Source organism: Oncorhynchus clarkii, chromosome 10 (assembly GCF_045791955.1).
Source record: "Oncorhynchus clarkii lewisi isolate Uvic-CL-2024 chromosome 10, UVic_Ocla_1.0, whole genome shotgun sequence".
In the NCBI taxonomy this organism is placed as follows: Eukaryota; Metazoa; Chordata; class Actinopteri; order Salmoniformes; family Salmonidae; genus Oncorhynchus; species Oncorhynchus clarkii.
The window spans coordinates 48,499,475-48,527,072 of record NC_092156.1 but is presented as its reverse complement, the minus strand read 5'-3'; the positions used below and the strand labels follow the sequence as shown (position 1 = coordinate 48,527,072).

General features: G+C 43.5%; 1 protein-coding gene across 2 annotated transcripts; it reads right to left on the bottom strand.

The window, feature by feature from the left end:
• Positions 1-1,541: 1,541 nt before the first annotated feature.
• LOC139418695 (macrophage colony-stimulating factor 1 receptor 1-like) lies at positions 1,542-25,926 on the bottom strand. 2 transcript variants are annotated; one of them, XM_071168340.1, is made up of 21 exons: positions 25,782-25,926; positions 13,663-13,929; positions 13,302-13,580; positions 13,062-13,198; positions 12,757-12,925; positions 12,313-12,523; positions 12,054-12,169; positions 11,802-11,913; positions 11,470-11,627; positions 11,150-11,277; positions 10,932-11,058; positions 10,740-10,847; positions 10,436-10,546; positions 10,145-10,325; positions 7,725-7,804; positions 5,047-5,156; positions 4,822-4,944; positions 4,603-4,714; positions 4,396-4,495; positions 4,196-4,301; positions 1,542-3,763 (listed from the first exon to the last, which is right to left on the bottom strand). In XM_071168340.1, the coding sequence occupies exons 1-21, from the start codon at positions 25,831-25,833 to the stop codon at positions 3,614-3,616; spliced, it is 2,937 nt and encodes a 978-aa protein (XP_071024441.1). In that variant the 5' UTR covers positions 25,834-25,926; the 3' UTR covers positions 1,542-3,613. The 2 variants fall into 2 exon arrangements, with proteins under 2 accessions (XP_071024441.1, XP_071024442.1); XM_071168341.1 differs by having other exon boundaries at positions 13,663-13,924; positions 25,782-25,900.
• Between the last annotated feature and the right edge of the window lie 1,672 nt (positions 25,927-27,598).

Below are 27,598 nucleotides of genomic sequence, written 5' to 3'. Positions count from 1 at the left end.
ATAAAAGGGGTTACCAACATTTTCAAAAAATTATTGAAATGATTGAAACGTGTTTTGAGGAATTTATTCATACTATTTCATACTTCCACGAGATATAGCCCTGACACAAATCTAGGGTTGCGTATACTCACACAGTGCATTCGGAAATTATTCAGACCCCTTGACTTTTGCCACATTTTGCTATGTTACAGCCTTGTTCTAAAATGGTTTAAATCGTTTTGCCCCTCATCAATCTACACATAATACCCCATAATGATAAAGCAAATATAGGTTTTTAGAAATATTTGCACATTTTTTTACAAATAAAAAAACTTGGCTGTGTGCTTAGGTTCGTGGTCCTGTTTGAAGGTGAACTTTCGCCCAGTCTGAGGTCCTGAGGGCTTGGGAGCTGGTTTGCATCAAGGATCTCTCTGTAATTTTCTCCGTTCATCTTTCCCTCAATCCTGACTAGTCTCTCAGTCCTTGCCGCTGAAAAACATCCCCACCGCATGATGCTGCCACCACCATGCTTCACATTAGGGATGGTGCCAGGTTTTCTCTAGACGTGACGCTTGGCATTCAGGCCTTCGAGTTCAATCTTGGTTTCATCAGACCAGAGAATCTTGTTTCTCATGGTCTGAGTCCTTTAGGTGCCTTTTTGGAAAACTCCAAGCGGGCTGTCATGTGCCTTTTACTGAGGAGTGGCTGCCGTCTGGCCACTCAATCATAAAAGCCTGATTGGTGGAGTGCTGCAGAGATGGTTGTCCTTCTGGAAGGTTCTCCCATCTCTACAGAGGAGCTTTGTCAGAGTGACCATCGGGTTCTTGGTCACCTCCCTGACCAAAGCCTTTCTCACCCGATTTTGTCAGTTTGGCCAGGCGGCCAGCTCTGGGAAGAGTCTTGGTGGTTTCAAACTTCTTCCATTTAAGAATGATGGAGCCCACTGTGTTCTTAGGGACCTTAAATGCTGCAGACATTTTTTGGTACCCTTCCCCAGATCTCTGTCTCAACGCAATCCTGTCTCGGAGCTCTATGGACAATTCCTTCGACCTCGTGGCTTGATTTTCACTCTTACATGCACTGTCAACTATGCGAGCCTTGATATAGACAGGTGTGTGCATTTCCAAATCATGTCCAATCAATTGAATTTACCACAGGTGGACTCCAATCAGGTTGTAGAAACATCAAGGATGATCAATGAAAAAAAGATTCATCTGAGCTCAATTTCGAGTCTCATGGCAAAGGTTCTGAATACTTACGTGAGTATAGTATTTCATTTTTTTATATTGTAATGAAACAGCAGGGAGCAGGTCTCGAACCCTCGACCTTCGAGTCCGAGGTCCGGCGCGCTATCGACAGGGTCGTTACAATATACATGTGCAAAAAAAATATAAACCCCTTTTTTCCCTTTGTCATTATGGGGTATTGTGTGTAGATTGAGGAAAATGTTTTATGTAGTGCATTTTAGACTTAGGCTGTAATGTACCAAAATGTGGAAAAGTCAAAGGGTACGAATGCACTGTATATAAATACTGTACCAGTCAAAGGTTTGGACACACCTACTCATTCAAGGTTTTTCTTTATTTTTTACTATTTTCTTCATTGTAGAATAATAGTGAAGACATCAAAACTATGAAATAACACATATGGAATCATGTAGTAACCAAAAAAAAAAAAAAGTATTTTAGACTGTTCAAAGTAGCCACATTTTGCCTTGATGACAGCTTTGCAAACTCTTGGCATTCTCTCAACCAGCTTCATGAGGAATGCTTTCCCAACAGTCTTGAAGGAGTTCCCACATATGCTTAGTACTTGTTGGCTGCTTTTCCTTCACTCTGCAGTCTAATTGATCCCAAACCATCTCAGTTGGATTGAGGTCGGGTGATTGTGGAGGCCAGGTCATCTGATGCAGCACTCAATCACTCTCCTTGGTCAAATAGCCCTTATACAGCCTGGAGGTGTGATTTGGGTCATTGTCCTGTTGAAGTCAAATTATAAGCTCAAACCAGATGGGATGGTGTATTGCTGCAGAATGCTGTGGTAGCCATGCTGGTTAAATTTGCCTTGAATATAAAAAATAAATAAATAAGAGAGTGACACCAACAAAGCACCATCACACCTCCTCCTCCATGCTTCACGGTGGGAACCACACGTGTGGACATCATCCATTCACCTTTAGCGGTTGGAACCAAAAATCTGAAATTTGGACTCATCAGACCAATGGTCAGATTTCCACCGGTCTAATGTCAATTGCTCGTGTTTCTTGGCCCAAGCAAGTCTCTTCTTATTATTGGTGTCCTTTAGTAGTGGTTTATTTGCAGCAATTAGACCATGAAAGCCTGATTCACGCAGTCTCTGTTATTTGGGCTGCAATCTGAGGTTCAGTTAACTCTAATGAATTTATATTCTGCAGCAGAGGTAACACTGAGTCTTCCTTTCCTGTGGCAGTCCTCATGAGAGCCAGTTTCACCATAGCGCTTTATGGTTTTTGCGACTGCACTTGAAGAAACTTTGAAAGTTCTTGAAGTTTTCCCGCACAATAACTGATTGGCTCAAAAACATTAAGAAAGAAAGAAATTCCACAAATTAACTTTTAACAAGGCACACCTGTTAATTGAAATGAATTCCAGGTCACTACCTTGTGAAGCTGGTGTTGAGCGTGCCAAGAGTTACAGTACGTTTCAGTTGAATGTAAAGCATTTCTTACGCTGAAGGCAAGACAAAAAACAGAAATCATTTGGTTCCATTGAAGTTCACACACTTCAGATTTTCAAACACTCAAGAAAAACTTTCAAAAGAGACTATGTTGCTACTATACACTATAATAGTAAAGCGTTTGCAATAACTATGTCTTTTTGTGCTGCTAGGGCGTGCTGAAATGTTGATCTCAGTTCAGTGAAATTGGTGTTGAGAATTTTGGGATTTTTGGAAACATAAAGCTGCATATGTAACTGCCTTTATTCTCCAATAGACATTCATCAAGTTTATCAAGCCGGTTAGATTAGTTAGTAAAGTATCTCATAAATGTTTAAGGTACATTATCTAGAAATCGCTCAGCCATTTCCTGGTTGCTAACATTCTAATAGTATGCCTCATTTCAGTTTATGACAAAACAAGCAAGTATAGTGTTGTGAATCATTGTACCGTCTAAACCGCTGTGAAATAACAAAATATATTGTTTTTTTCAGCTGCTTGAAGCTTGTGTACAAAATAGAAAGTGAAAGATGCAAAAACGAAACTTGTGAACGGAAAAGCAGTGCACAGACAGAAATAGTGCACAGAACAGATCTACTGCTTCTTAGACTTGCTTTCACTGCGAATGACAGATCTATAACTCACATTTCTATGTGAATTTGGTGGGGTCACCCAAAAGTGTACATATTGCAGCTTTAAAGATAATTAGATTTATATGACCTAATTATGAGCTTTTGGTCATTTGATCAATGATCAAGACATAATCAAGGCATAAAAGCTTATGTTGCTTACTGGCAGCTACTGTATGGCACTGAAATCATGTTCAGTACAATGAGAATCAAGACATTTGGATAAACTGGTGTGTATCCACCCATCTCTTGCCTGTGATTGACAGATGTTAACGTGAATGTATAGTCATTGATGATGGCCTGATGTGCTCTCAGCAGAACTGGTAGTTGTTATTTTTCATCAGGGGCTCCTCCTCTCCCTCCTGGTTCAGTGTCTGATCACAATCCCCATTCGTCTTAGCTGGGTCCCCCTGCTCTCCTGCCCCCTGCTGTGGAGTCTTATCCTGCACATTCCTGTAGGTCTGGCAGAAGTCAGGATACTTAGTATCACATTCAAAAACGTTTTTTTCCCACCAAATGATATTCTTCCACAAACTCTAAATACATTTTAGAAGTACAGTAGATCTAGCTGTAGGGAATGATTAGAAGTTAATGGAATGCTAAGAGAGAGACTAAACTTACAAATATTTTCTACAGTGAAAGGGAGATACCTAGTCTGTTGTACAACTGAATGCCTTCAATTGAAATGTGTCTTCCGCATTTGAATCAGAGAGGTGTGGGGGGCTGCTTTAATCGACATTCACGGTACCCGGGGAACAGTTGGTTAACTGCCTTGCTCAGGGGCAGAACGACAGATTTTTAACTTGTCAGCTCGGGGATTCAATCCAGCAACCTTTCGGTTCCTGGCCCAATGCTCTAACCACTAGGCAGTGTGTCACTTAAGTCCATCTTACATGGTCTGGCTGGTCAGGCAGTAGCCTTTGGATAAGTTGGCCGATGGTACTGAAGGCTGGACGCTCTGTTGGTTCCAGGTTCCAGCACATTTTCATGATTGTGTATCTGAGGAAAACAATCCGTTTCAGATAGTGCAGCAGGCAGTCAGGTAACGTCATATCTCTTCACTGATATACCCATCTTGAAGTACAATACTCACATTTCTGGAGGGGCAAAGTCCGGCTGAGACATGTAGCATCCATCTTTGATCATCTTGTAGAACCGGGTGTCCACCACAACATTAGGGTATGGGCTCTTACCTAGAAATACCAACCAAATATTTATTTCAGATGTTTCATTTGGACACAAACTTTGATTAATTCAACATAAGACAGTATTTTTGTCATCACATGCCAGTGTGACCCACCCAGAGAGAAGATCTCCCACAACAGTATCCCATAGGACCAGACGTCACTCTTCACTGTGTACACACATTCAAAGATGCTCTCAGGGGCCATCCACTTCACTGGCAGACGGGCCTGGGAATACAATAGATTTAGAGATCATCCTCATATCATAGTTCGCAATCATTCAAGGATCGGAGCCTCTAAAACTAAAGTGATTTCTTGATATGTTATTTACTCACATTTCCTTTCACCACATAGTTGGAGTCATTTTCAATGTCTCTGGCGAGGCCGAAGTCGCAGATCTTAGCCACACGGCCATCGGTCAAGAGGACGTTCCTAGCCGCCACGTCCCTGTGAATGCACTGCACGAAGACAACATAGGCGTCATTCATATGTACGTGTGTGCATCTGCATGTTACTCTACATGAGTTATGTTATTAATTACATTTGTATTGTTCTATTACATTTTTGGATGCCAAGAAGTCCATCCCCTGAGCCACCTGAGAGGAGAACCTCAACAAGTCTTCCATGTCCAGCGACCAGGTGCCTGTCTCTGGATCCTCACATAGGGAACCTATCAGGAAGAGAAAGAGAGAGAGAGAGTATATGAGACCTAGGGTTGCAAAGGGAGGGTATATTTCAGATAACCTTCTAAGTTTACCAGTAAACTACTGACATTTTGGAAACATTCAAGGTTTTTTATGGAATTTTCATAACATATAAAAGGTATAGAATAATCAAATATATATAATTGTAATATAACAAATGGAATGACAAAGCTGTAAAACATTATCCTAAATATAACCCATCAACTAAGTGAATACCATTGGTGTTTAATATGATAGTTTTTCAGCATGAAATATCCTTTATATATTGCACATGCTTCTATTTATTTTACAATGCCAATAGGTCTTTGTTGTAAATGTTTTGGTGCCAAACTGGTGTCAGTTGTGAGAAATGTGTTGCATAGTTATTTGTTAATTGAGACCTTGGGAGTATAAGGATCTATCTGACATTTTGGTCAAGAATGGGTTGTTCACATAAAGCTGTTCTTTAGGTGGTGTCACGGCTGTCGTGAGAACGGGACCAAGGCACAGCGGATATTGAGTTCCACATATTTATTCCAAAGTGAAACTTAAGCCAAAAACAATAAATAAAATAAACGAACAACGGAACGTGACTACGTGGTGCACAAACACAAAATATAATATCCCACAAACACAGGTGGGAAAAATAGCTACTTAAATATGATCCCCAATTAGAGATAACGATTACCAGCTGCCTCTAATTGGGAATCATACAAAACACCAACATAGAAAATATAAACTAGAACACAACATAGAAATTATAAACTAGAATACCCCCTAGTCACACCCTGACCTACTACACCATAGAGAAACAAGGGCTCTCTATGGTCAGGGCGTGACAGGTGGTCCTTCTCATCTGAGATGTCAGATTTGTTAAAAGTCCATTTACAATGAACAAAAAAAGTTATGTCTGTGCCAACACCTTTGAACTTGGTTCTTTAAGGTTCTAGCTGCAATCCAATCACACAATGCTGGGTTGTAAATAGAAAATAATATCACTGCTGTTGATAGTATCACTGCTGTTTAATAAGTTTACGCATCGGCCTCAAGACCTTCGTCAGAGCTTTTGTGAGTAAAAAAAAAAAATTGCACCCTTATGTAGACATAGCCTCACCCACATCCGTTCCACGCATCGAATGGGGTTGGAGTCGAGGGAAAACAAGTAAGCACTACCAAATATAACAATCTGCATTTAACAAATATTATATTACAGTGTGTACATAAAACGTATTAAACACGCCTGTAAAATCACAATGAGGACATCGACCTACCAAGCAAGTTTTCTAAAATCATTGGGTACAGAGCAAGCAAAACGTCAGAGCAATCTGAAATGGGGGCATTCATTTATGTTCACATTCACAACATAACATATACATCGACTTTTCGTCATTAAGACCTTGAGGAAATAATGTCTGGAGTGTGAAAATCCCAAAATATTCTCATTTGTTGAGAGTATTATTTATATCACCTCCCCTGTCTGACATCTTAACTTTCTCTATGCCTCAAAATAATCTAAAGGTGGAAATGTGATGTTTTAGGTCATTAAAATGTACTGCGACTGGATAGTCCCTGTGGTTTCTCCTGATTGAACTTTTATGTTCAGTAATTTTTTGTTTGAGAGAACGAGTTTTTACCGACGTAACAGCCCACATGGACATTTAATCATGTCGATAACATGGGTGGTGTAGTACGTAATAATGTCATTTGTTTGGAATTGTTTTCCTGTTTGTGGGTGGCAAAAATATTCACACTTGCACTGTGCGCAACCTCTGCATTAAAAGCTACCATTTGGAAGAGGGCGTAAAAGAGCCTGGCTGATTTTCTTTTGTGGCTGGCAGTTGGCATGGACCATTTTATCGTGTAAATTGCGACCTCTCCTATGACAATAAGTGGTGGATTCTTAAATTCAGCTGGCAAGGCTGGGTCCGGTGATTAAACATGCCAGTGTTTCTCGACAACATCTCCCACTCTTTTGTTATGTTCTGTTGGAATTGAAAGAATTGTAACATTCTGTATCAAATCGAACCTTATTGTTCTGAAATGTCAATCTGGGTTCAGCCATACGGTTCTATCTCAGTATTTTGATACTCTGCACTTTAGGTACTTTAAGGTGAAGACCTGAATTGGTTATGAAAGAAGAATTCACTACAAAACAGTTCTGAGATCTGGGTTGTAAACATTTTTGATGCTCAATTTCTCAGAACTATGCTTTGCGCAGATAGAACCTTACTACAGTCCCAACAATAAAATGTCATTATTGATTAGACACTTTTTTAAATAATTTAACTATTTCTTCTTGAACCATATGGTCTATCAACTAGAAACTCATGGACAATGGTCAGATAAAAAGATTAAGAAAATATATTTTATATGATTGCATGTTTAAAAGTTATTCAGGTATAAATGACCAAATTTGCAATAGATTACCTGTTAATTACAAAATGTACTGAAAATGCTGGTAACTTTTGTAAATGACCAGTAGCATTGCAACCTTAAGACGTTCCACTCCACAAACCTCTCTATGCTACTGTGATGAGTAAAAGGATGCTAATTACCCATAGGACAGTGTTTGGGTCTCTGCGCTGGATGCGTGTCCAGGAAGTTGTCTGAGCTGGAGCAGGAGATCCCACTGTCACTGCACACACACAGAGGACTGAGAGGTTTGTTCTGTTTTGTGCGGCAGAATTACAGAACAGAATTGTTTTTTTATTTTTTTTATTTCACCTTTATTTAACCAGGTAGGCTAGTTGAGAACAAGTTCTCATTTTGCAACTGCGACCTGGCCAAGATAAAGCGTAGCAATTCGACACAATACAACAACACAGAGTTACACATGGGATAAACAAGACATACGGTCAATAATACAGTAGAACAAAAGAAAACAAAAAGTGAGTGCAAATGAGGTAAGATAAGGGAGTTAAGGCAATAAATAGGCCATGGTGGAGAAGTCATTACAATATAGCAATTAAACACTGGAATGGTAGATGTGCAGAAGATGAATGTGCAAGTAGAGATACCGGGGTGCAAAGGAGCAAGATAAATAAATAAATACAGTATGGGGATGAGGTAGGTAGATAGATGGGCTGAGTCTCCAGCTTCAGAGATTTTTGCAGTTCGTTCCAGTCATTGGCAGCAGAGAACTGGAAGGAAAGACGACCAAAGGAGGAATGGGCTTTGGGGGTGACCAGTGAGATATACCTGCTGGAGCGCGTGCTACGAGTGGGTGCTGCTATGGTGACCAGTGAGCTGAGATAAGGCAGGGCTTTACCTAGCAGAGACTTGTCGATAGCCTGTAGCCAGTGGGTTTGGTGACGATTATGAAGCAAGGGCCAACCAATGAGAGCGTACAGGTCTCAGTGGTGGGCAGTGTATGGGGCTTTGGTGACAAAACGGATTGCACTGTGATAGACTGCATCCAATTTGTTAAGTAGAGTGTTGGAGGCTATTTTATAGATGACATCAACGAAGTCGAGGATCGATAGGATGATCAGTTTTACGAGGGTATGTTTGGCAGCATGAGTGAAGGATGCTTTGTTGCGATATAGGAAGCCGATTCTATATTTAATTTTGGATTGGAGATGCTTAATGTGAGTCTAGAAGGAGAGTTTACAGTCTAACCAGACACCTAGGTATTTGTAGTTGTCCACGTATTCTAAGTCAGAGCTGTCCAGATTAGTGATGCTGGACGGGCGAGCAGGTGCGGGCAGTGATCGATTGAATAGCATGCATTTAGTTTTACTTGCGTTTAAGAGCAGTTGGAGGCCACGGAAGGAGAGGCATGGCACTGAAGCTCGTCTGGAGGTTTGTTAACACAGTGTCCAAAGAGGGGCCCGAAGTATACAGAATGGTGTTGTCTGCGTAGAGGTGGATCAGAGAATCACCAGCAGCAAGAGCGACATCATTAATGTATACAGAGAAGAGAGTCGGCGAGAGAATTGAACCCTGTGGCACCCCCATAGAGACTGCCAGAGGTCCGGACAACAGGCCCTCCTACTTGACACACTGAACTCTATCAGAAAAGTAGTTGGTAAACCAGGCAAGGCAATCGTTTGAGAAACCAAGGCACAGCAATGCTGTGATGGTGATAAGCACAATCGTTTGCGAACCATTCCCGAGTTTAAATCTTTTTGAGGAGAGGGCGTGTATGTTTTGGTTCTACAAAGCTGTGTCCATTATACAATTCAATAATAAATCAATTGTAGTCATTCTTGCACCATGCAATCTATCATGAGTTCTAAACATGTATTTTTTAAATTCTCTATGCTCATGATCTATTTTTCCGCGAGCATAATGACAGGCAGTTGGTGGTCGGAGCAGGTCTCTGGAGCCACTGAGCTGGAGGAGTGTGTATCAATCCTGCAGTAGAACTCATCGCGGCCAGCACTAGCAGGTCAAACGACTAAAATGAACGAGTCATGACTCTCGGGTCAGTAAAAAGAGTCGTTCAAAAAGAACGAATCGTTTGCGAACTGCACATCACTACGGAGATGATGTAGTGATATGTAGAAGAAGAGGATGCATGTGCAGATTACGTTTGCTGTGATGGAATGCTAAGCTTGCAGAGAAATCATACCCTTTAATTATACCCATTGTGTCCTCATGTTACTGAGCCTGCTACATGACAAGGTTACACCACGGTCTACACTGTACATGTATTCTGTGTAGGCATTATAATGTGTGGTTTCAATGAAAGCATAAAGACCTTGGCACGTGTGAAGAGGCATTCATGTCTTGTTAGAATGTGGATTGTGATGCGGCACCACAGAGAGCAGTGAATAAAATCGGAGCACATGAGGTCACTGACTAGTGGAATACACATTACATAAACCATTTGTGGAGACTGAAACTTTGTCTCACATCTGTTTCTCGTTCTGGTGTGCTTTCACTTAAACAGGAACCATGTGTCTGCTGGGAGATTGGAAAAAGAAGAGTGAGTTGAGACGAGAGCGGCGTGTTAGTGATCATTACAGCCTACCTCCTTACACGGGACTCCTGTGCACATGTGTTCTTGTAGTGATCACGGTTCTCTGGAACCCGTGGAACCTCTGGAGTCCCTGGTCCGCTCGGGATAGAGTACAGGAACAGCTTGGCCTTGCCATGCAAGAAGTTCAGCAGGTCGCCATAGCTGCAGTACTCCGTGATCATCAGCATTGGGCCTGTGGTCGAACACAATAAATGGGATGATCGATTTGGTAACAATGACACTCGCCAAGTCGTGTTGACCTTGTTGTATGGAAATGCAAGTACAGAAAAGAGTTTGTCGCACCTCCTTGAGTACACGCCCCTAACAGGTTAACAATGTTGTCATGAGATCCCAGGTGACTGAGGATCTTCAGCTCTGACATCAGAGCTTCTCTCTCTTCGGAGTGGGCGCTTGCTGAGGAGGGGAAGTCATTTTTTCATTATTACATGTACTGAGGTAGTGCTTCTTCTACGATGGGTGCAAGTATCCAATAACAGCAAGTATCCAATAACAGTTATCTATTGTACAAAAACTTTGACTTCCTTCTGTAATGTAAGTGCAATGCTGCAGGAAAGATTTTACACACAGTATGAGGAGGCTAACTCACGCTTGAGCATCTTTACTGCCACGCGCGTGGTCATGTTGTCATCTGTCCCCAGACCATAGGCAGTGGCCTCCACTACTTTCCCAAAAGCCCCTGCTCCCAGAATCTGGCCTGGAACACACAGTATTCAGTCAGTCATTACTGTTTAGTGTACTGGTCTCTGTTTTTACCCCCAAAAACTGCAATAAAACACACCAAGCCTCAGCTTGTCACGAGGGAACTCCCACTTCTTGTTATAAGGAAGTTGTGTAGGGTCAATAAAGGTGTAGTTATTCCCATCATTGGCCTCAAGGATCTTCCACCGGACTTCATATTTTGGTTTCTATGAGAGAAAACACATGTTGTGTAATGGTCTAACTGCACATGTCTTTGGGCATTGATTGCCAGTGAATGGGCCAGTAAATGCAGCTCACCTGCTTGTATTTGTACAGGACGATGACAAGCAGAAGGAACAGAAGGGTTGCTGTGCTGGTGGCTCCAATGAAAGTGGGTGTGAACAGCTTGGGCGTTGCAAATGTTGATAAAGTCGCAGCAGGGACACCTAAGACATAATAAACAACATGCCCCTGAAGTCAGCTCATGACATTATTCAGTACTGAAAAGTGATATTAGATATAACACTACCTGTAGCTGTTTTAATACTAGTCATGATGTGATAGAACCAGCGCCATGTGAGAACCTCACAAAACCTTTCTTTGTACAGTATATTGTATATCTGCAAAGGTTGTCTTACGCAATACGAAGATGTCCCGCTCTTTACCAACCAGGTTAAAGGTCACACACTCCACTGTGACCTCCATACTTGAGGGACTGAGGGTCACCTCACTCTGCACCTCCATGGTGCTGGTGAGAAGAGGCTGCACCTCCACCGTGTCATTATCACCATCACACCTGACAACAGAGGAACATCAGGACGAGCACAGAAGAGTCAAAACAGCTCTCTCTGCACCTTGTGCCTTGGAAAGATCTTGTTCGATTGCAATCCAGTTAGAGAATCTACAATCCATCAATCAAATGTATTTTATACAGCCCTTTTTTTTTTACATCAGCAGTTTTTACACCTACGTGTTTTGTATTCCTGGGCACTGGTACCAGAGGATTGTGGGAGCTGGGTATCCAGAGGCGGTGCAGGTCAGGGTGGTAACATTCTTCAGTAGGACCATGGCACTGGGTTTCTCTACTCAGTCAGAGAGGACAAACGGCATCACGCTTTTTAAGTCGGCGTCACATTCTCAGATCGGTTCACAATTGCGGTCCATATTTTCCTGCCAGTTTGAATGTTGATGTGACCGATCACGCTGGAGTGAGATCACTTACGGTAGACTTGGACATTGAAGGTGATGGAGCCATTGAGGTATGTGCTCCTAGTGTGGAGGGTGTACTGGCCTCTCTCCTCAGACCTCACTCTCTGTAGCAGCAAGCTGCTCTCGTACCTACAGGGTGACCGTATCAGTCGGTTTCAAATAACAGCGCAGTTTCAATAAATAGATTCTGTACTTACTTTATAAATGATTTGATACAAACATTCAGAATCAGACAAATCATGTCCAGTGAAACTAGATGGGAAAACAATGACCTGTTATTGAATCGGACGGCCCATGTGTCGTCATGAGTGGAGATGTTGTGATTGTGAGACATGGGGATGTCCCACCACTGCTCCTTGATTTGAGGATACGCCTCGATCTGAATGTTTATCTCAAGGTTTTCTCCTTCGTTCACTTCAACTAAGGAGCCATTTAAGTAGAGATCTGGTGACAGGCGGGGTATGAGCCTCATGTAAGGCTTATCTGATGAGGTGAGAGGGAAAATAGAGTGAACGTTATTGTGACCACGAACTTGAACTAAACTGAAAATTGAGATTGTCACACCCCAATTTCCTTTTGAGGATGCTGAGCTGAGTTTCACTTTTAAAACAGGTTTCCGTGTTTGGTGTTTGTGGAAATCAACACGAGCCTCGTACTACCATGTGTCTGTGTAATGAAACATATTAGACGCTAGATCAACACTCCCTAATGCTTACCTACAACCTGCAGGTAGGTGGTGGAGCTGTTGAACCCAGCCTCATTCATGGCTGTACAGGTGAAGTTCCCTGTGTGAGACATGGCCACAGCTGGGATAGTCACACTACTGGTGATGTGCACTTGATTACTCTGGTCCCCTTGTATAATTTTATGTGAAAAGTCCAATACCTTTAAAAACAACACCAACATATCAGTTCAGATCTTCAGAAATATACTGTATCATACAAGTTAAAAGCACACGTAGGTAGGGAAAACATCTATGATTTAATGACAGAAATTGACAATAGGCTACGGTTTAACTGACTTTGAGGGAGGAGTGTTTCCACGTCACGTTGTAGAAGTGGTTAGGGTTGCTGGTAATGCAGGGGATCAGGAGCTGCTCTCCAACAATACGAACATACCCATTTACCTCAATTAGCACAGATGGTGGCAAACGCAAGCCTGGAACAGACGTAGAGAAGTGTTTAGATGTGTTGAAATGCTTTGGGGCTAATAACCTCAATGTCCAACAAACACAAATGCACAGACATCAACTTCATCTCACTTTGAATGACGAAGATGGGGACAACTTTGGAGACTTTCGTGACCCCATTGATCTTTGCACTGCAGACGTAGTCTGCGCTGTGGCTTGTCAGAAGGTATCGGATGAGGATTCCTCTCTTTGGGTTGACAGTGTAGTTCATGTCGGGGGGTGTAGGGTCTCCGTTGGCCATACGGACGGATAGGTCGGTGGCTATGGGGTTTGTCAGCTGACAGAGGAGAACATCACTGCCCTCCTTCACATCTCCCAGGGTTCGAGGGGTCACCAAGATGTTATGGGGATCTATAAGGAACATAACACGTGATATATGGTGCATGTGAGTCTTCAGGTTGAGCACTGAATATGACAATACTTATACACTTACCTTTCACATAGATGTGGACCTCTGAGAGGAGGTCTGGTTGGTTCTCATACATGCACTTGTATGTGCCAGTGTAGTCTACTGTAAGGCGCCTAGTGGTAATCACACTCCCCAATCTAGTTTTCCTCATGAGTTTGAATGCTGTGGTTGACCAGGTGACTGTGCTGTACCCCTCACAGGTCAATGTGAAAGATGAGGTTCCAACAGGGATAGTCCACACAGCCTCCCTCAGCACCACTGAGTTCAGCTTGATCACTGGAGGGCTCTGCTCTGTCAACAAACCAAAGACAGAACCAGGAATTAATAACACACATAAACAAATCTAGCAATCTCCTGTTTCATGGAATGCAGACATAGTCTTACACAGCTATTCCCAAACTGGGGTACGTACAATGCCGTCGGGGGTACGCCAAACAAAAATGTGATTCACATTTTCTTTGTTTTCCTTTAAAAAACAAAAAATATATCCCCTTTTTCTCCCCAATTTTGTGGTATCCAATTGTTAGTAGTTACTATCTTGTCTCATCACTACAAGTCCCGTACGGGCTCGGGAGAGACGAAGGTTGAGAGCCATGCGTTCTCCGAAACACAACCCAACCAAGCTGCACTGCTTCTTAACACAGCTCGCATCCAACCCGGAAGCCAGCCGCACCAATGTGTCGGAGGAGACACCGTGCACCTAGCGACCTGGTCAGCGCGCACTGCGCCCGGGCGCCACAGCGCTGTGCGTCGCCCCATGGGCCTCCCGGTCGCGGCCGGCTGCGACAGAGCCTGGGCTCGAACCCAGAGTCTCTGGTGGCACAGCTAGCCTTAGACCACTGAGCCACCCGGGAGGCTGTGATCCACATTTTTTTTCTCTCGCCTGAGTAGCCTCGTTTCACTTCCAAAAATAAAAGGAAACTATCTAGTGTCCAGCGAAATAGCAACAAAATGTCAAATACAGGTAGCCGAGTCAAATAATGAACATCCAATCACATTAACCGTTACTCTCTTGTGGGAAACTTCACTCTTGCGCAGACATTTAGAAACGAAACATGACAATTTGAAAAATAAGCCACAGGAGTTTTTTTGAGCGGGAATAAAGACGACTTTCGAGTAGTAAGACATGTATAAAACCAACAGATACCATTAATAAGAAGGGGCTAGACGCATCTTATATGGTGAGCTACCGAGTGGCTAGGACAAGCAAGTCCCATACTATTGTGGAGGACCTCATTCTTCCTGCTGCCGCGGATATGGCTGGGACACTGCTGGGGGGAAAAGGCCAAAAAACTATACAGACAATACCTTCATCAAAAAACACTGTTTCACAATGCATCACTGACATGAAAGGAGATGTTTTGAAACAATTACTGCTTCACATACAAGCCAGTGAATTAAATGCGCTACAGCTGGATGAGCCAACAGATGTGTCGGGCCTGGCACAGCTCCTGATATATGTCCGTTACGTTAACGTAACGGAGGGGGGCGGGAGGTAGCCTAGTGGTTAGAGCGTTGGGCCAGTAACCGAAAGGTTGCTGGATTGAATCCCCGAGCTGACATGGTAAAAATCTGTCGTTCTGGCCCCGAGCAAGGCAGTTAACCCACGGTTCTCCTGGCACCGTCAATTATGGCAGCCCCCCCGCACCTCTCTGATTCAGAGGGGTTGGGTTAAATGCGGAAAACACATTTCAGTTGAAAGCATTTAGTTGTACAACTGCCCTATTAAGGAGGACATCCTCTTCTGGAAACCAGGACAACAGGAGAGGATATTTTTAAAGTACTGGACAGCTTTATGACATCAAATGGACTTTAGTGGTCAAGATGTGTTGGTATCTGGACTGATGGTGCAAAAGCCATGACAGGGAGACATAGTGGAGTGGTAACGCATGTGCAAGTCGTTGCTCCCGTCGCCACTTGGGTACACTGCAGCATCCACTGAGAGGCTCTTGTTGCCAAGGGAATGCCTGACGGCTTGAAAGACGTTTTGGACAATACAGTGAAAATTGTTAACTTTGTTAAAGCAAGGCCCCTGAACTCTTGTGAGTTTTCTGCATTATGCAATGATATGGGCAGTGACCATGTAATGATTATCAAGGGGCAAAGTATTGACACGTTTTTTAAAATTAAGAGACAAGCTTAACGTTTTCTTTACTGACCATTTTCGCTTGTCTGACCGCTTGCATGATTACGAGTTTCTCACACGACTGGCCTGTCTGTGTGATGTTTTTTCTCACCTGAATGATCTAAATCTAGGATTACAGGGACACTCCCCAACTATATTCAATGTGCGGGACAAAATTGAGGCTATGATTAAGAAGTTGGAGCTCTTTTCTGTCTGTGTTAACAAGGACAACACACAGGTCTTTCCATCATTGTATGATTTTTAGTGTGCAAATGAACTCAAGCTTACGGACAATGTCAAATGTGATATAGCGAAGCACCTGAGTGAGCTGGGTGCGCAATTACACAGGTACTTTCCCGATATGGATGACACAAACATCTTGATTCGTTATCCCTTTCATGCCCTGCCTCCAGTCCACTTACCGATATCTGAACAAGAGACCCTCATCGAAATTGCAATAAGCGGTTTTATTCTAATTGAATTTAATCAGAAGCCACTGCCAGATTTCTGGATAGGGCTGTGCTCAGAGATTCTTGCCTTGGCAAATCGCACTGTTAAGACACTGATGCCCTTTGCAACCACATACTTATGTGAGAGTGGATTCTTGGCCCTCACTACCATGAAAACTAAATACAGTCACAGACTGTGTGTGGAAAATGATTTAAAACTGAGACTCTCCAATACAACCCAACATTGCAGAGTTATGTGCATCCTTTCAAGCACACCCTTCTCATTAACCTGTGGTGAGTTATTCACCATTTTTGATGAACAAATAAGGTTTTATATGTAAGATGGCTAACAAAGAGCAAAATGATTGATTATTATTATATTATTATTTGTGCCCTTGTCCTATAAGAGCTCTTTCTCACAACTTTGCTCGTGGGAAGTGACAAAAACTCACACTCATTCTTCTGTTTAATAAATGTATTGTATAGTGTGTGTGGCAGGCTTACAATGATGGCAAAAAACAACATTCGAGAGTGCGCTAACCCTGGTGCTAGAGGGGGTACAGCTGGAGGTTGAGTGTATGAAGGGGAACGGGACTATAAAAAGTTTGGGAACCACTGGTCTACTGTAATGATATACTTCACATTTGAATTAACACATTTGTAACTCCAATACCTACAGTACAGTGTATTCGGGAAAGTATTCAGATCCCTTGACTTTTTCCACATTTGTTTACATTAATAATGTCCCTTATCTATCTACACACAATACCCCATAATGAAGAAGCAAAAACAGGTTTTTAGACATTTTTGCAAATGTATTCAAAATAAAAAACAGAAATACCTTATTTATAAAAGTATTCAGACCCTTTGCTTGGAGACTCGACATTGAGCTCAGGTGCATCCTGTTTCCATTGATCATCCGTGAGATGGTACATTTGATTGATTGGACATGATTTGGAAAGGCACACACCTGTCTATATAAGGTCCCACAGTTGACAGAGCATGTCAGAGCAAAAACCAAGCCATAATGTTAAAGGAATTGTCCGTAGAGCTCGGAGACAGGATTGTGTCGAGGCACAGATGTGGGGAAGGGTACCAAAACATGTCTGCAGCATTAAAGGTTCCCAAGAACACAGTGGCCTCCATCATTCTGAAATGGAAGAAGTTTGGAACCACCAAGACTTTCAGCTTTAATTTGAGGGTATTTACATCTAAAATGGGTGAACGGTGTGGCAATTACAGCACTTTTAATATGTGGTCACCCCCTTTTTGAAGGTCCAAATGTAATTGGACTATTCGCTCCTCAGCTGTTCCATTGCCAGGTGTGTGTTATTCCCTCATTAGTTCATTTACAAGGTCAAGAGTTTATTTCAAGTGTGGCACTTGCATTTGGAATCTGTTGCTGTTGACCCTCAGTATGAAGTCCAAAGAGCTGTCACTGCCAATGAATGAAGCCCATCATTAAGCTGAAAAATCTAAACAAACCTGTCAGAGAGATAGCTAAAACATTAGTTTTGGCCAAATCAACTATTTGGTACGTTCTTAAAAACAAAGAACGCACTGGTGAGCTCAGGAACACCAAAAGGCATGGAAGACCACAGAAAAAAAACTGTGGTGGATGACAGAAGAATTCTTTCCCTGGTGAAGAAAAAAACCCTTCACAACAGTTGGCCGGATCAAGAACAGCCTCCAGGAGGTAGGCGTATCTGTGTCAAAGTCAACAATCAAGAGAAGACTTCACCAGAGAAAATACAAAACGGTTTACCACAAGATGTAAATCATTGTTAAGCCTCAAAAACATAAAGACCAGATTTGAGTTAGCCAAAAAAACATATTTTAAAAAGCCTGTACAGTTCTGGAACAACATCCTATGGACAGATGAGACAAAGATCAACTTGTGATGATGGGAAGAGAAGAGTATGGAGAAGGGATGGTACTGCTCATGATCCGAAGCATACCACCTCATCTGTGAAGCATGGTGGAGGTAGTGGTATGGCGTGGGCATGTACGGCTGCCAATGGAACTGGTTCCCTTGTATTTATTGATGATGTGAAAGCTGAAAAAGCAGCAGGGTGAATTCTGAAGTGTTTAGGGCTATTATTATCTGCTCAGATTCAGCCAAATGCTTCAGATCACATTGGACGGCGCTTCACAGTGCAGATGGACGATGACCCGAAGCATACTGCGAATGCAACCCAATACGTTTTTAAGGCAAAAAAGTGGAATGTTCTGCAATGGCCAAGTCAATCACCTGACCAGAATCCAATTGAGCATGCATTTCACTTGCTGAAGGCAAAACTGAAACGCCCCAAGTACAAGCAGGAACTGAAGACTGCAGTAAGGGCCTGGCAGAGCATCACCAGGGAAGAAACCCAGGATCTGGTGACGTCTATGGATTCCAGACTTCAGGCAGTCATTGACTGCAAAGGATTTGCAAACAAGTATTACAACTCACAATTTAATTTATGATTATGTTAGTTTGTCCAATTACAGTTGAATTTAGAAGTTTACATACACTTAGGTTGGAGTCATTCAAACTCATTTTTCAACCACTCCACAAATTTCTTGTAAGCAAACTATAGTTTTGGCAAGTCGGTTAGGACATCTACTTTGTGCATGACACAAGTCATTTTTCCAGCAATTGTTTACAGACAGATTATTTCACTTATAATTCACTGTATCACAATTCCAGTGGGCCAGAAGTTTACATACACTAAATTGACTGTGCCTTTCAACAAAATTCCCAAAAACTTTCCGGAAAAAGCTAATCATGCAATAATCTGAGTACGGCACTCAGAGACCAACACAACCCAAGCAAATATCCGCCATGTTGGAGTCAACAGAAGTAAGAAATAACATTATAAATATCACTCACCTTTGATGATCTTCATCAGAATGCACTCCCAGGAATCCCAGTTCCACAATAAATGTTTGTTTTGTTCGATAATGTCCATCATTTATGTCCAAATAGCTCCTTTTGTTAGCACTTTCAGTTCACAAATCAAAATTCATGACACGCGTTCATTAGTTGCAGACATTTCCGTTACCGTCCATAGAAACAAACAAAGTATAGAATCAATCTTTAGGATGTTTTTATCATAAATCTCCAATAATGTTCCAACCGGTAAGGTAACACTCACGTGAACGAGCGTCACGAGTGCATGGCATTCTGACAGACACCTGGCTCATTCCCCTCTCATTCCCCCCTCATTCACAGTAGAAGCCTCAAACAAGGTTCTAAAGACTGTTGGCATCTAGTGGAAGCCTTAGGAAGTGCAACATGACCAATATCCCACTGTATCTTCAATAGGGAATGAGTTGAAAAACGACCAACCTCAGATTTCTTCCTCCTGGTTGGATTTTTTCTCTGATTTTTGCCTACCATATGAGTTCTGTTATACTCACAGACATCATTCAAACAGTTTTAGAAACTTCAGAGTGTTTTCTATCCAAATATGCATATATTTGCTTCTGGGACCAGGTAGCAGGCAGTTTACTGTGGGCACCTCTGGGCACCTTATTCATCCAAGCTACTCAATACTGCCCCCAGCCATAAGAAGTTTTAAGGACAACAAAGTAAAGGTGGCCATCACAAAGTCCTGACCTCAACCCTATAGAAAATGTGTGGGCAGAACTGAAAAAGCACGTGCAAGGAGGCCTACAAACCTGACTCAGTTACACCAGCTCTTTCAGGAGGAATGGGCCAAAATTCACCCAACTTGTTGTGAGAAGCTTGTGGAAGGCTACCCGAAACGTTTGACTCAAGTTAAACAAATTAAAGGCAATGCTACCAAATACTAATTGAGTGTATGTAAACTTCTGACCCACTGGAATGTGATGAAATAAACAATATCTGAAATAAATAATTCTGTTGCTGTGCTCCCTGGTCTTTCATAGCCTTCAGCAGCTTGATGACCTCCCCTTAGCCGCTGGACACCTCTTGGTGCTCCTGGACCAGTTGAGACAGCACCTTGACCACCTCTCCTCTCCAGCTATCAACCTCTTCGCTGGTCGTGGGTTAGTTGGGAGAGTAACTGTTTCAGCTCGTCCACGCCACAGCAGAGGGATGGAGGGGCTACCACTGGGGGAGCCTGACTGGACTCTGGGTTGGCAGGGAGGATGGCTGATTTAGGGGCCCCCATGGTCATGCCAACTGGTTCATTGGCAGGGGCTTCTTCGTTACCTGAAAGAGAGTGATGTTGGGTGGTTCTTTGCATGGGGTGATGTAAGTTTCCTTCAACAATTAGTCTTCCAGATAGATGACACAGACACAGGAACCTTGGTATAAAACTCTTTAGTAATAAAATACAACTGCAGACAGAGATTCACATACAGCATACCTCAGTAGTCCATAGTAAAGATCTGTGTGGCGAAACAGGAGACAACACTTTAGTGGGTGTGGACAACCTACCGTCAATCATACCTTAACATTGGGGTGGCAGGGTAGCCTAGTGGTTAGAGCGTTGGACTAGGTTGCAAGTTCAAACCCCTGAGCTGATGTCACACCCTGGTCAAAGTATTTTGTGTTTATCTTTATTTATTTGGTCAGGCCAGGGTGTGGCATGGGTTTTTGTATGTGGTGTGTATGTATGGGGATTGTAGCTAGTGGGGTGTTCTAGTTAAGTCTATGGCTGTCTGAAGTGGTTCTCAATCAGAGGCAGGTGTTTATCGTTGTCTCTGATTGGGAACCATATTTAGGCAGCCATATTCTTTGAGTTTGTCGTGGGTGATTGTCCTTAGTGTTAGTTTGCACCAGTTTAGGCTGTTTCGGTTTTCATTACGTTTATTATTTTGTAGTGTTTGTATTTTGATTCGTGTTTTACGTTTGTTTAATAAACATGGATCGCAATCTACACGCCGCATTTTGGTCCGACTCTCCTTCGCATCAAGAAAACCGTTACAGAATCACCCACCACAAAGGGACCAAGCAGCGTGTCAACAGGCAAGAACAGCCCAAAGTGGAGTACAGTATGGACTATACTTCTTGGGAGGAGATAGACAGGTGGGCGGTCGACCCAGGGAGAGTGCCGGAGCCCGCCTGGGATTCGATGGAGCAGTGCGCGGAAGGATATAGGAGAATGGAGTTTGCGAAGCAAGCAAGGCGGCGCGGACGGAGGCCCCATAGTCAGCCCCAAAAATTTCTTGGGGGGGGGCTCAGGGAGAGTGTGGCAGAGTCAGGAGCCAGACCTGAGCCAACTCTCCCTGTTTATCGTGAGGAGCCAAGGAGGAGACCAGAGCCGGTGTTGGAGGTGAGCGAAACAGAGACTGTGAAGGAGTTAATGGGGAAATTGGAGGTGAGCGAAACAGAGACTGTGAAGGAGTTAATGGGGAAATTGGAGGAGAGAGAAATGAGGGAGTTGCTGTGTTGGTGTTTTAAACATGGAATTCGCCCGACGGAGCGTGTCGGGGATTTGATGGCACCTGGGTCAGCGCTCCATACTCGTCCTGAGGTGCGTGTTAGTCGGCTGGTGAAGATGGTGCCAGTCTCACGTACCAGGCCTCCTGTGCACCTCCCTAGCCTTGCACGTCCTGTGCCAGCACCGCTCTCAAGATCTCCAGTACGCCTTCACGGTCTAACCCATCCTGTGCCACCTCCACACCCCAGCCCTCCGGTAGCAGCTCCCCGCACCAGGCTTCCTGTGCGTGTCCTCGGCCCAGTACCACCAGTGCCAGCACCACGCATCAGGCCTACAGTGCGCCTCGCCTGTCCAGCGCTGTCGGAGCCCTCCTCCTCTCCAGCGCTGTCGGAGTCTCCCGCCTGTTTAGCGCTGTTAGAGCCTTCCTTCTCTACAGCGCTGCCGGAGTCTCCCGCCTGTTCAGAACTGCCAGTTAGCATAGAGCTGCCAGTTAGCATAGAGCTGCCAGTTAGCATAGAGCTGCCAGTTAGCATAGAGCTGCCAGTTAGCATAGAGCTGCCAGTCTGCATAGAGCTGCCAGTTAGCATAGAGCTGCCAGTCTGCAAGGAGCTGCCAGTCTGCAAGGAGCTGCCAGTCTGCAAGGAGCCGCCAGAGCTGCCTGTCTGCAGGATGCCGCCAAAGCTGCCAGTCTGCAAGGAGCCGCCAGAGCTGCCAGTCTGCAAGGAGCCGCCAGAGCTGCCAGTCTGCAAGGAGCCGCCAGAGCTGCCAGTCTGCAAGGAGCCGCCAGAGCCGCCAGTTAGCATGGAGCAGCCAGGGCCGCCAGTCAGCATGGAGCAGCCAGGGTCGCCAGTCAGCATGGAGCAGCCAGGGCCGCCAGTCAGCATGGAGCAGCCAGGGCCGCCAGTCAGCATGGAGCAGCCAGTCAGCATGGAGCAGCCAGTCAGCATGGAGCAGCCAGAGCAGCCAGTCAGCATGGAGCAGCCAGAGCTGCCAGTCAGCATGGAGCAGCCAGTCAGCATGGAGCAGCCAGAGCTGCCAGTCAGCATGGAGCATCCAGTCAGCATGGAGCAGCCAGAGCTGCCAGTCAGCATGGAGCAGCCAGAGCTGTCAGTCAGCATGGAGCAGCCAGTCAGCATGGAGCAGCCAGAGCTGCCAGTCGACCAGACTCTTCCAGATCTGCCAGTCGACCAGACTCTTCCAGATCTGCCAGTCGACCAGACTCTTCCAGATCTGCCAGTCGACCAGACTCTTCCAGATCTGCCAGTCGACCAGACTCTTCCAGATCTGCCAGTCGACCAGACTCTTCCAGATCTGCCAGTCGACCAGGATCTTCCAGATCTGCCAGTCGACCAGGATCTTCCAGATCTGCCAGTCGACCAGGATCTGCCAGTCAGCCAGGATCTGCCGAAACCACCAGCCAGCCAGGATCTGGTAGATTCATCAACCTGCCTGAGCTTCCTCTCACTCCTGAGCTTCCTCTCACTCCTGAGCTTCCTCTCACTCCTGAGCTTCCCCTCAGTCCCGAGCTGCCTCAGTCCCGAGCTGCCCCTCAGTCCCAATCTGCTCCTCAGTCCAGTGGGGTTCTGGGTGAGGACTACTAGGCCATGGTCGGCGGCGAGGGTGGACTATCCAGGGACGCGAGGAGAAGGGGCTAAGACATTGATTGAGTGGGGTCCACGTCCCGCGCCGGAGCCGCCACCATGGACAGACGCCCACCCGGACCCTCCCTATTGTTTTGAGGTGCGTTCGGGAGTCCGCACCTTAGGGGGGGGGTTCTGTCACACCCTGGTCAAAGTATTTTGTGTTTATCTTTATTTATTTGGTCAGGCCAGGGTGTGGCATGGGTTTTTGTATGTGGTGTGTATGTATGGGGATTGTAGCTAGTGGGGTGTTCTAGTTAAGTCTATGGCTGTCTGAAGTGGTTCTCAATCAGAGGCAGGTGTTTATCGTTGTCTCTGATTGGGAACCATATTTAGGCAGCCATATTCTTTGAGATTGTCGTGGGTGATTGTCCTTAGTGTTAGTTTGCACCAGTTTAGGCTGTTTCGGTTTTCATTACGTTTATTATTTTGTAGTGTTTGTATTTTGATTCGTGTTTTACGTTTGTTTAATAAACATGGATCGCAATCTACACGCCGCATTTTGGTCCGACTCTCCTTCGCATCAAGAAAACCGTTACAGCTGACAAGGTACAAATCTGTCGTTCTGCCCCTGAACAGGGGGCAGAACAGGACCCACTGTTCCTAGGCCGTCATTGAAAATAAGAATTTGTTCTTAACTGACTTGCCTAGTTAAATAAAGGTAAAATAAAATATTAAGAAATTGTTGCATTGGATTAGATACAAAGTATCTAAGATGAGAAAAACATGTCTAGATTGTGGTTTCTCATTTTACTATAGGCCATTTCGGCCTTGAGGCTGTGTGACTATCAGCACGGGCAGGCAGTTCTCATCCTGAGATTAAAGCAATGCATTTCCATTACCCAGTAATTGCGCCATCATTGCGCCTTGCTAGCATACAAAGGTTATCACATATATATAGTAATCATGGCAATGGTGTAGCCCCACGCCCACAGGGTAACACACCCAGCCCACAGGGTAACCCCTGTCATGACGTTTCCCTCGTTGGGTACAGAGTGGTAGCCCCTCTACACAAAGCACCATCCCCCTCTCCCTGCCTCCCCCTTTCCTCCTTCAATTAGGCTGCTGTGGTCAGAGAGAGGTCGTAAATTCCTGAGGATCTCCTCATGGCCACACAGTATAGAGAGAGTGAAGTTTCATAGAGAACAAAGGAATTTCTTCCACCTCACAGAACTTGAGGTCCGAACAATGTTTACGTTCCGGAGAAGAATCTTTGATAAAAACTATAAGTCTTCAATTTAATGATAGTAAAGACACAACAAACCCAAAAGTGAAAACAAAGATATTTTGTGGTGAGTGAAGACATCCCATTTTAATTCATGGCAACAAACCTGCAATAATTATTTTTTTTTTTTTACTGTACAACATAGTGTTTCACTTTTTTTTGTGTAAAATACTCAAATGGGCAAAAAAATAATCCCCTTACTTTAAGTCAGTGAAGCGCATCTTCTTGAATTTCTCCTCTGTCAGGAATGATGCCAACACTTGAGTACCAAAGTTATGTAATTTGCTGTTACTGACATGATAGAATTGTCTCATAATGATGAATGACGAGTTACTTCAGTAGTGTGCCTTAGAAATCATCCATAGAAAAAAGGAATGATTCAAGGAAAATGTAATTTCCCGGTGTGGCCCAACGTCAACAGAGATAATTATTTGGCATATATCTTATTTGTTTCATATTCTTTTCAGTTTTTTTTTTAGGGAGAAAGGGGAAATGAGAGTGTGCCTGAGTTGGTTTGACGTGTGTCTTTGTGTGTGTGGAAATGTTTGAAACGAAACCCCACATAGCGTCTAGTTCCAGGAAACACATTGGGCTGGGGACCTGCTTAGGCGGATCGAGGTCTTTGGGGGCCTGTTTCCCATTCTCACTCTTACTTCTGCTTTTTATGAGGATGTGGGGGGGGGGGGGGGGTCACCAGGAACTGGACAGGTCCCGTTACCTCTACCCACCCCCCTGCTCTCAGATGTCAGAACCTACAAAGCTAACTAAACACCTGTTCTCACTGTAACCGTCTTCACTAACGCAGAACACCTCAAAGTCACTATCAATTTGAGTAAAAATTCTGTTACACCCATGGTTACATTTTTATGTTTTGTCATAAACTCTTAATTAAGACAAAATATAATGTATCTATATTGTAGAATATGTCAAATATAATACAACCACACAGAATATTGTGGGTTTTTATGTGTTTAATACATTCATTAGAAACTACAGAAACGTTTTATATGAAATATACACTTTCGGATGACTTTTTTTGAATTATGTAATGACAATTTATCTGTGCAAAATACAATAAAATGAATATTTTTATAAATCAAAATAACTCATGACACATTTATTACACATTTTAGTGAATATTAACAGAACCATATGATTTTAAATTAGGTCTCGTTGGTTAAGAAATCCCAAGTATTAGGAGAACAAAGGCTGCGTTTTCTGATATTTTGCCCAGTTATTGCCAAACGATCTGATCTGATTGGTCAAAAGACAAATTAAGGAGCTCATAGGAGCTGATTTTCAACTACTTACAGTATTACTAGGGTAGCATTTGATTCATGTGCTTACCTTGGGCTGTGCAGCAGACCATGATGCCCAGGAGAAGGGCTAGGATGAGCATCTTCTGTCCCTCTCACTGCCTCTGTCTGTCTCTGACTGCTCTGTCTCTCTGTGTAAATGTCTGTCCGCTCTACTCCAGGGTAGTTAAGGAACTGGTTGATTGGTGTGGCTTCTCAGTCCTTATAGCCTAATATCATCAGAACTTCCCCTTACTCACCTCGCACAGTGCATACAGCCAGTACATGTTAAAGTTTTCTTTCATCCTTTTGATGGACGAGTCAATGAGTACGGTTGTGTGCACACAATAATGCGATTCCTGTGAATAGTCAGATTAATTTAATAGTTTGATTTAAAAGTTAACAAGCTGTGCATGATTTCCATAATAATCCTGTTTACATGGACACATCTGAAATCAGGCTACTTGATGGGACTTTGACAAATGCAGAAAATCCCCAATCAAAATAAACGTTCTACCACAGCGCCCATGCTATTTTTTTTGCGAAGAATGTCTGATTCTGAGTTCGGAAACATGTTTGTATGTGAAAACTCTTCCTAAGATGCCTACTTTCAGCTATTTCGAGCTCAATTCTGTTGTGCAAAAGAAAGAGGTTTGCGCTGCTTGTGCTAGCACATGCGCAGATCAAGTGCGCCGCTATAATTCTGATTGAAGGCTTTTACATGTAAGGGATGAACACTGACGTTCTGTACACTAGCTGGAAAATCATGGACTACACGGCGTGACGAGGCGGAGCCGAGGTGGAGCCAAGTCTCGTTGCGGAGTTCATTTGGACAGAACCGAGGCGTTTATCCCGCTATACCACAGTTGCCAAAGAAAACAATACTAAAGCACACATTTACGGGTAGCAATAAAAAAGAATGCTAATGATAATTCATTATTTCTCATCTTTTGGTTGCTTGAGACGCAACCCAATTCTACGTGTTGGCAACATTCTTGTCCCTTGCTTACTAACTAGTCAACACAGTCTCGACCTCTGCAGCCAGAATAACCGCAAAGTAGCTGCATTTGTTCAGGATATTTTCTATTGATAGTCATTCAAATACATCCATAACAATGAGCTAAGTATGCCTGGCATAGCTAGAAAAGTTTGCCTTCTCATCGAGCCCTGAATGCAAAGTTCTTTGGGATAGGGGGCAGTATTCGGAAGTTTGGATGACTGAGGTGCCCAAAGTAATCTGCCTGTTAGTCAGGCCCAGAAGCTAGGATATGCATATAATTAGTAGTATTGGATAGAAAACACTCTAAAGTTTCCAAAACTGTTAGCATAATGTCTGAGTATAACATAACTGATATAACAGGCAAAAACCCGAGGAGAATCCATCCAGGAATTTATTTTTGAGCACACCACTTATTATAATGGCTGTCTATGGGAATACCTCCCAGATTGCAGTTCCTAGGGCTTACAGTAGATGTCAACAGTCTTTAGAAAGAGTTTCAGGCTTGGTTTTTGAAAAATGAGCTAGAATTTGTAGTTTTTCTAGGTGGCTCCCATTTTGGCTGTAGTGTTGTGGCACATGTCGGTGAGGGCGCGCACTTCGTTATTTATCTCCGGTAATGAACATACTATTCTCCGTCTTAAATTTGATCGTTTATTAACATATTAGGGTACCTGAGGATTGATTAGAAACGTTGTTTGAATTGTTTGGGCGAAGTTTATTTGTTATCTTTCGGGATTCATTTGTATGCATTTTGAATGAGGGAAACCGGTGGTTTACTGAGTCAAGCACACCAATTAAACTGACTTTTTTGGGATACAAAGAAGGACTTTATCGAGCAAAATGACTATTTGTTATGTAGCTGGGACCCT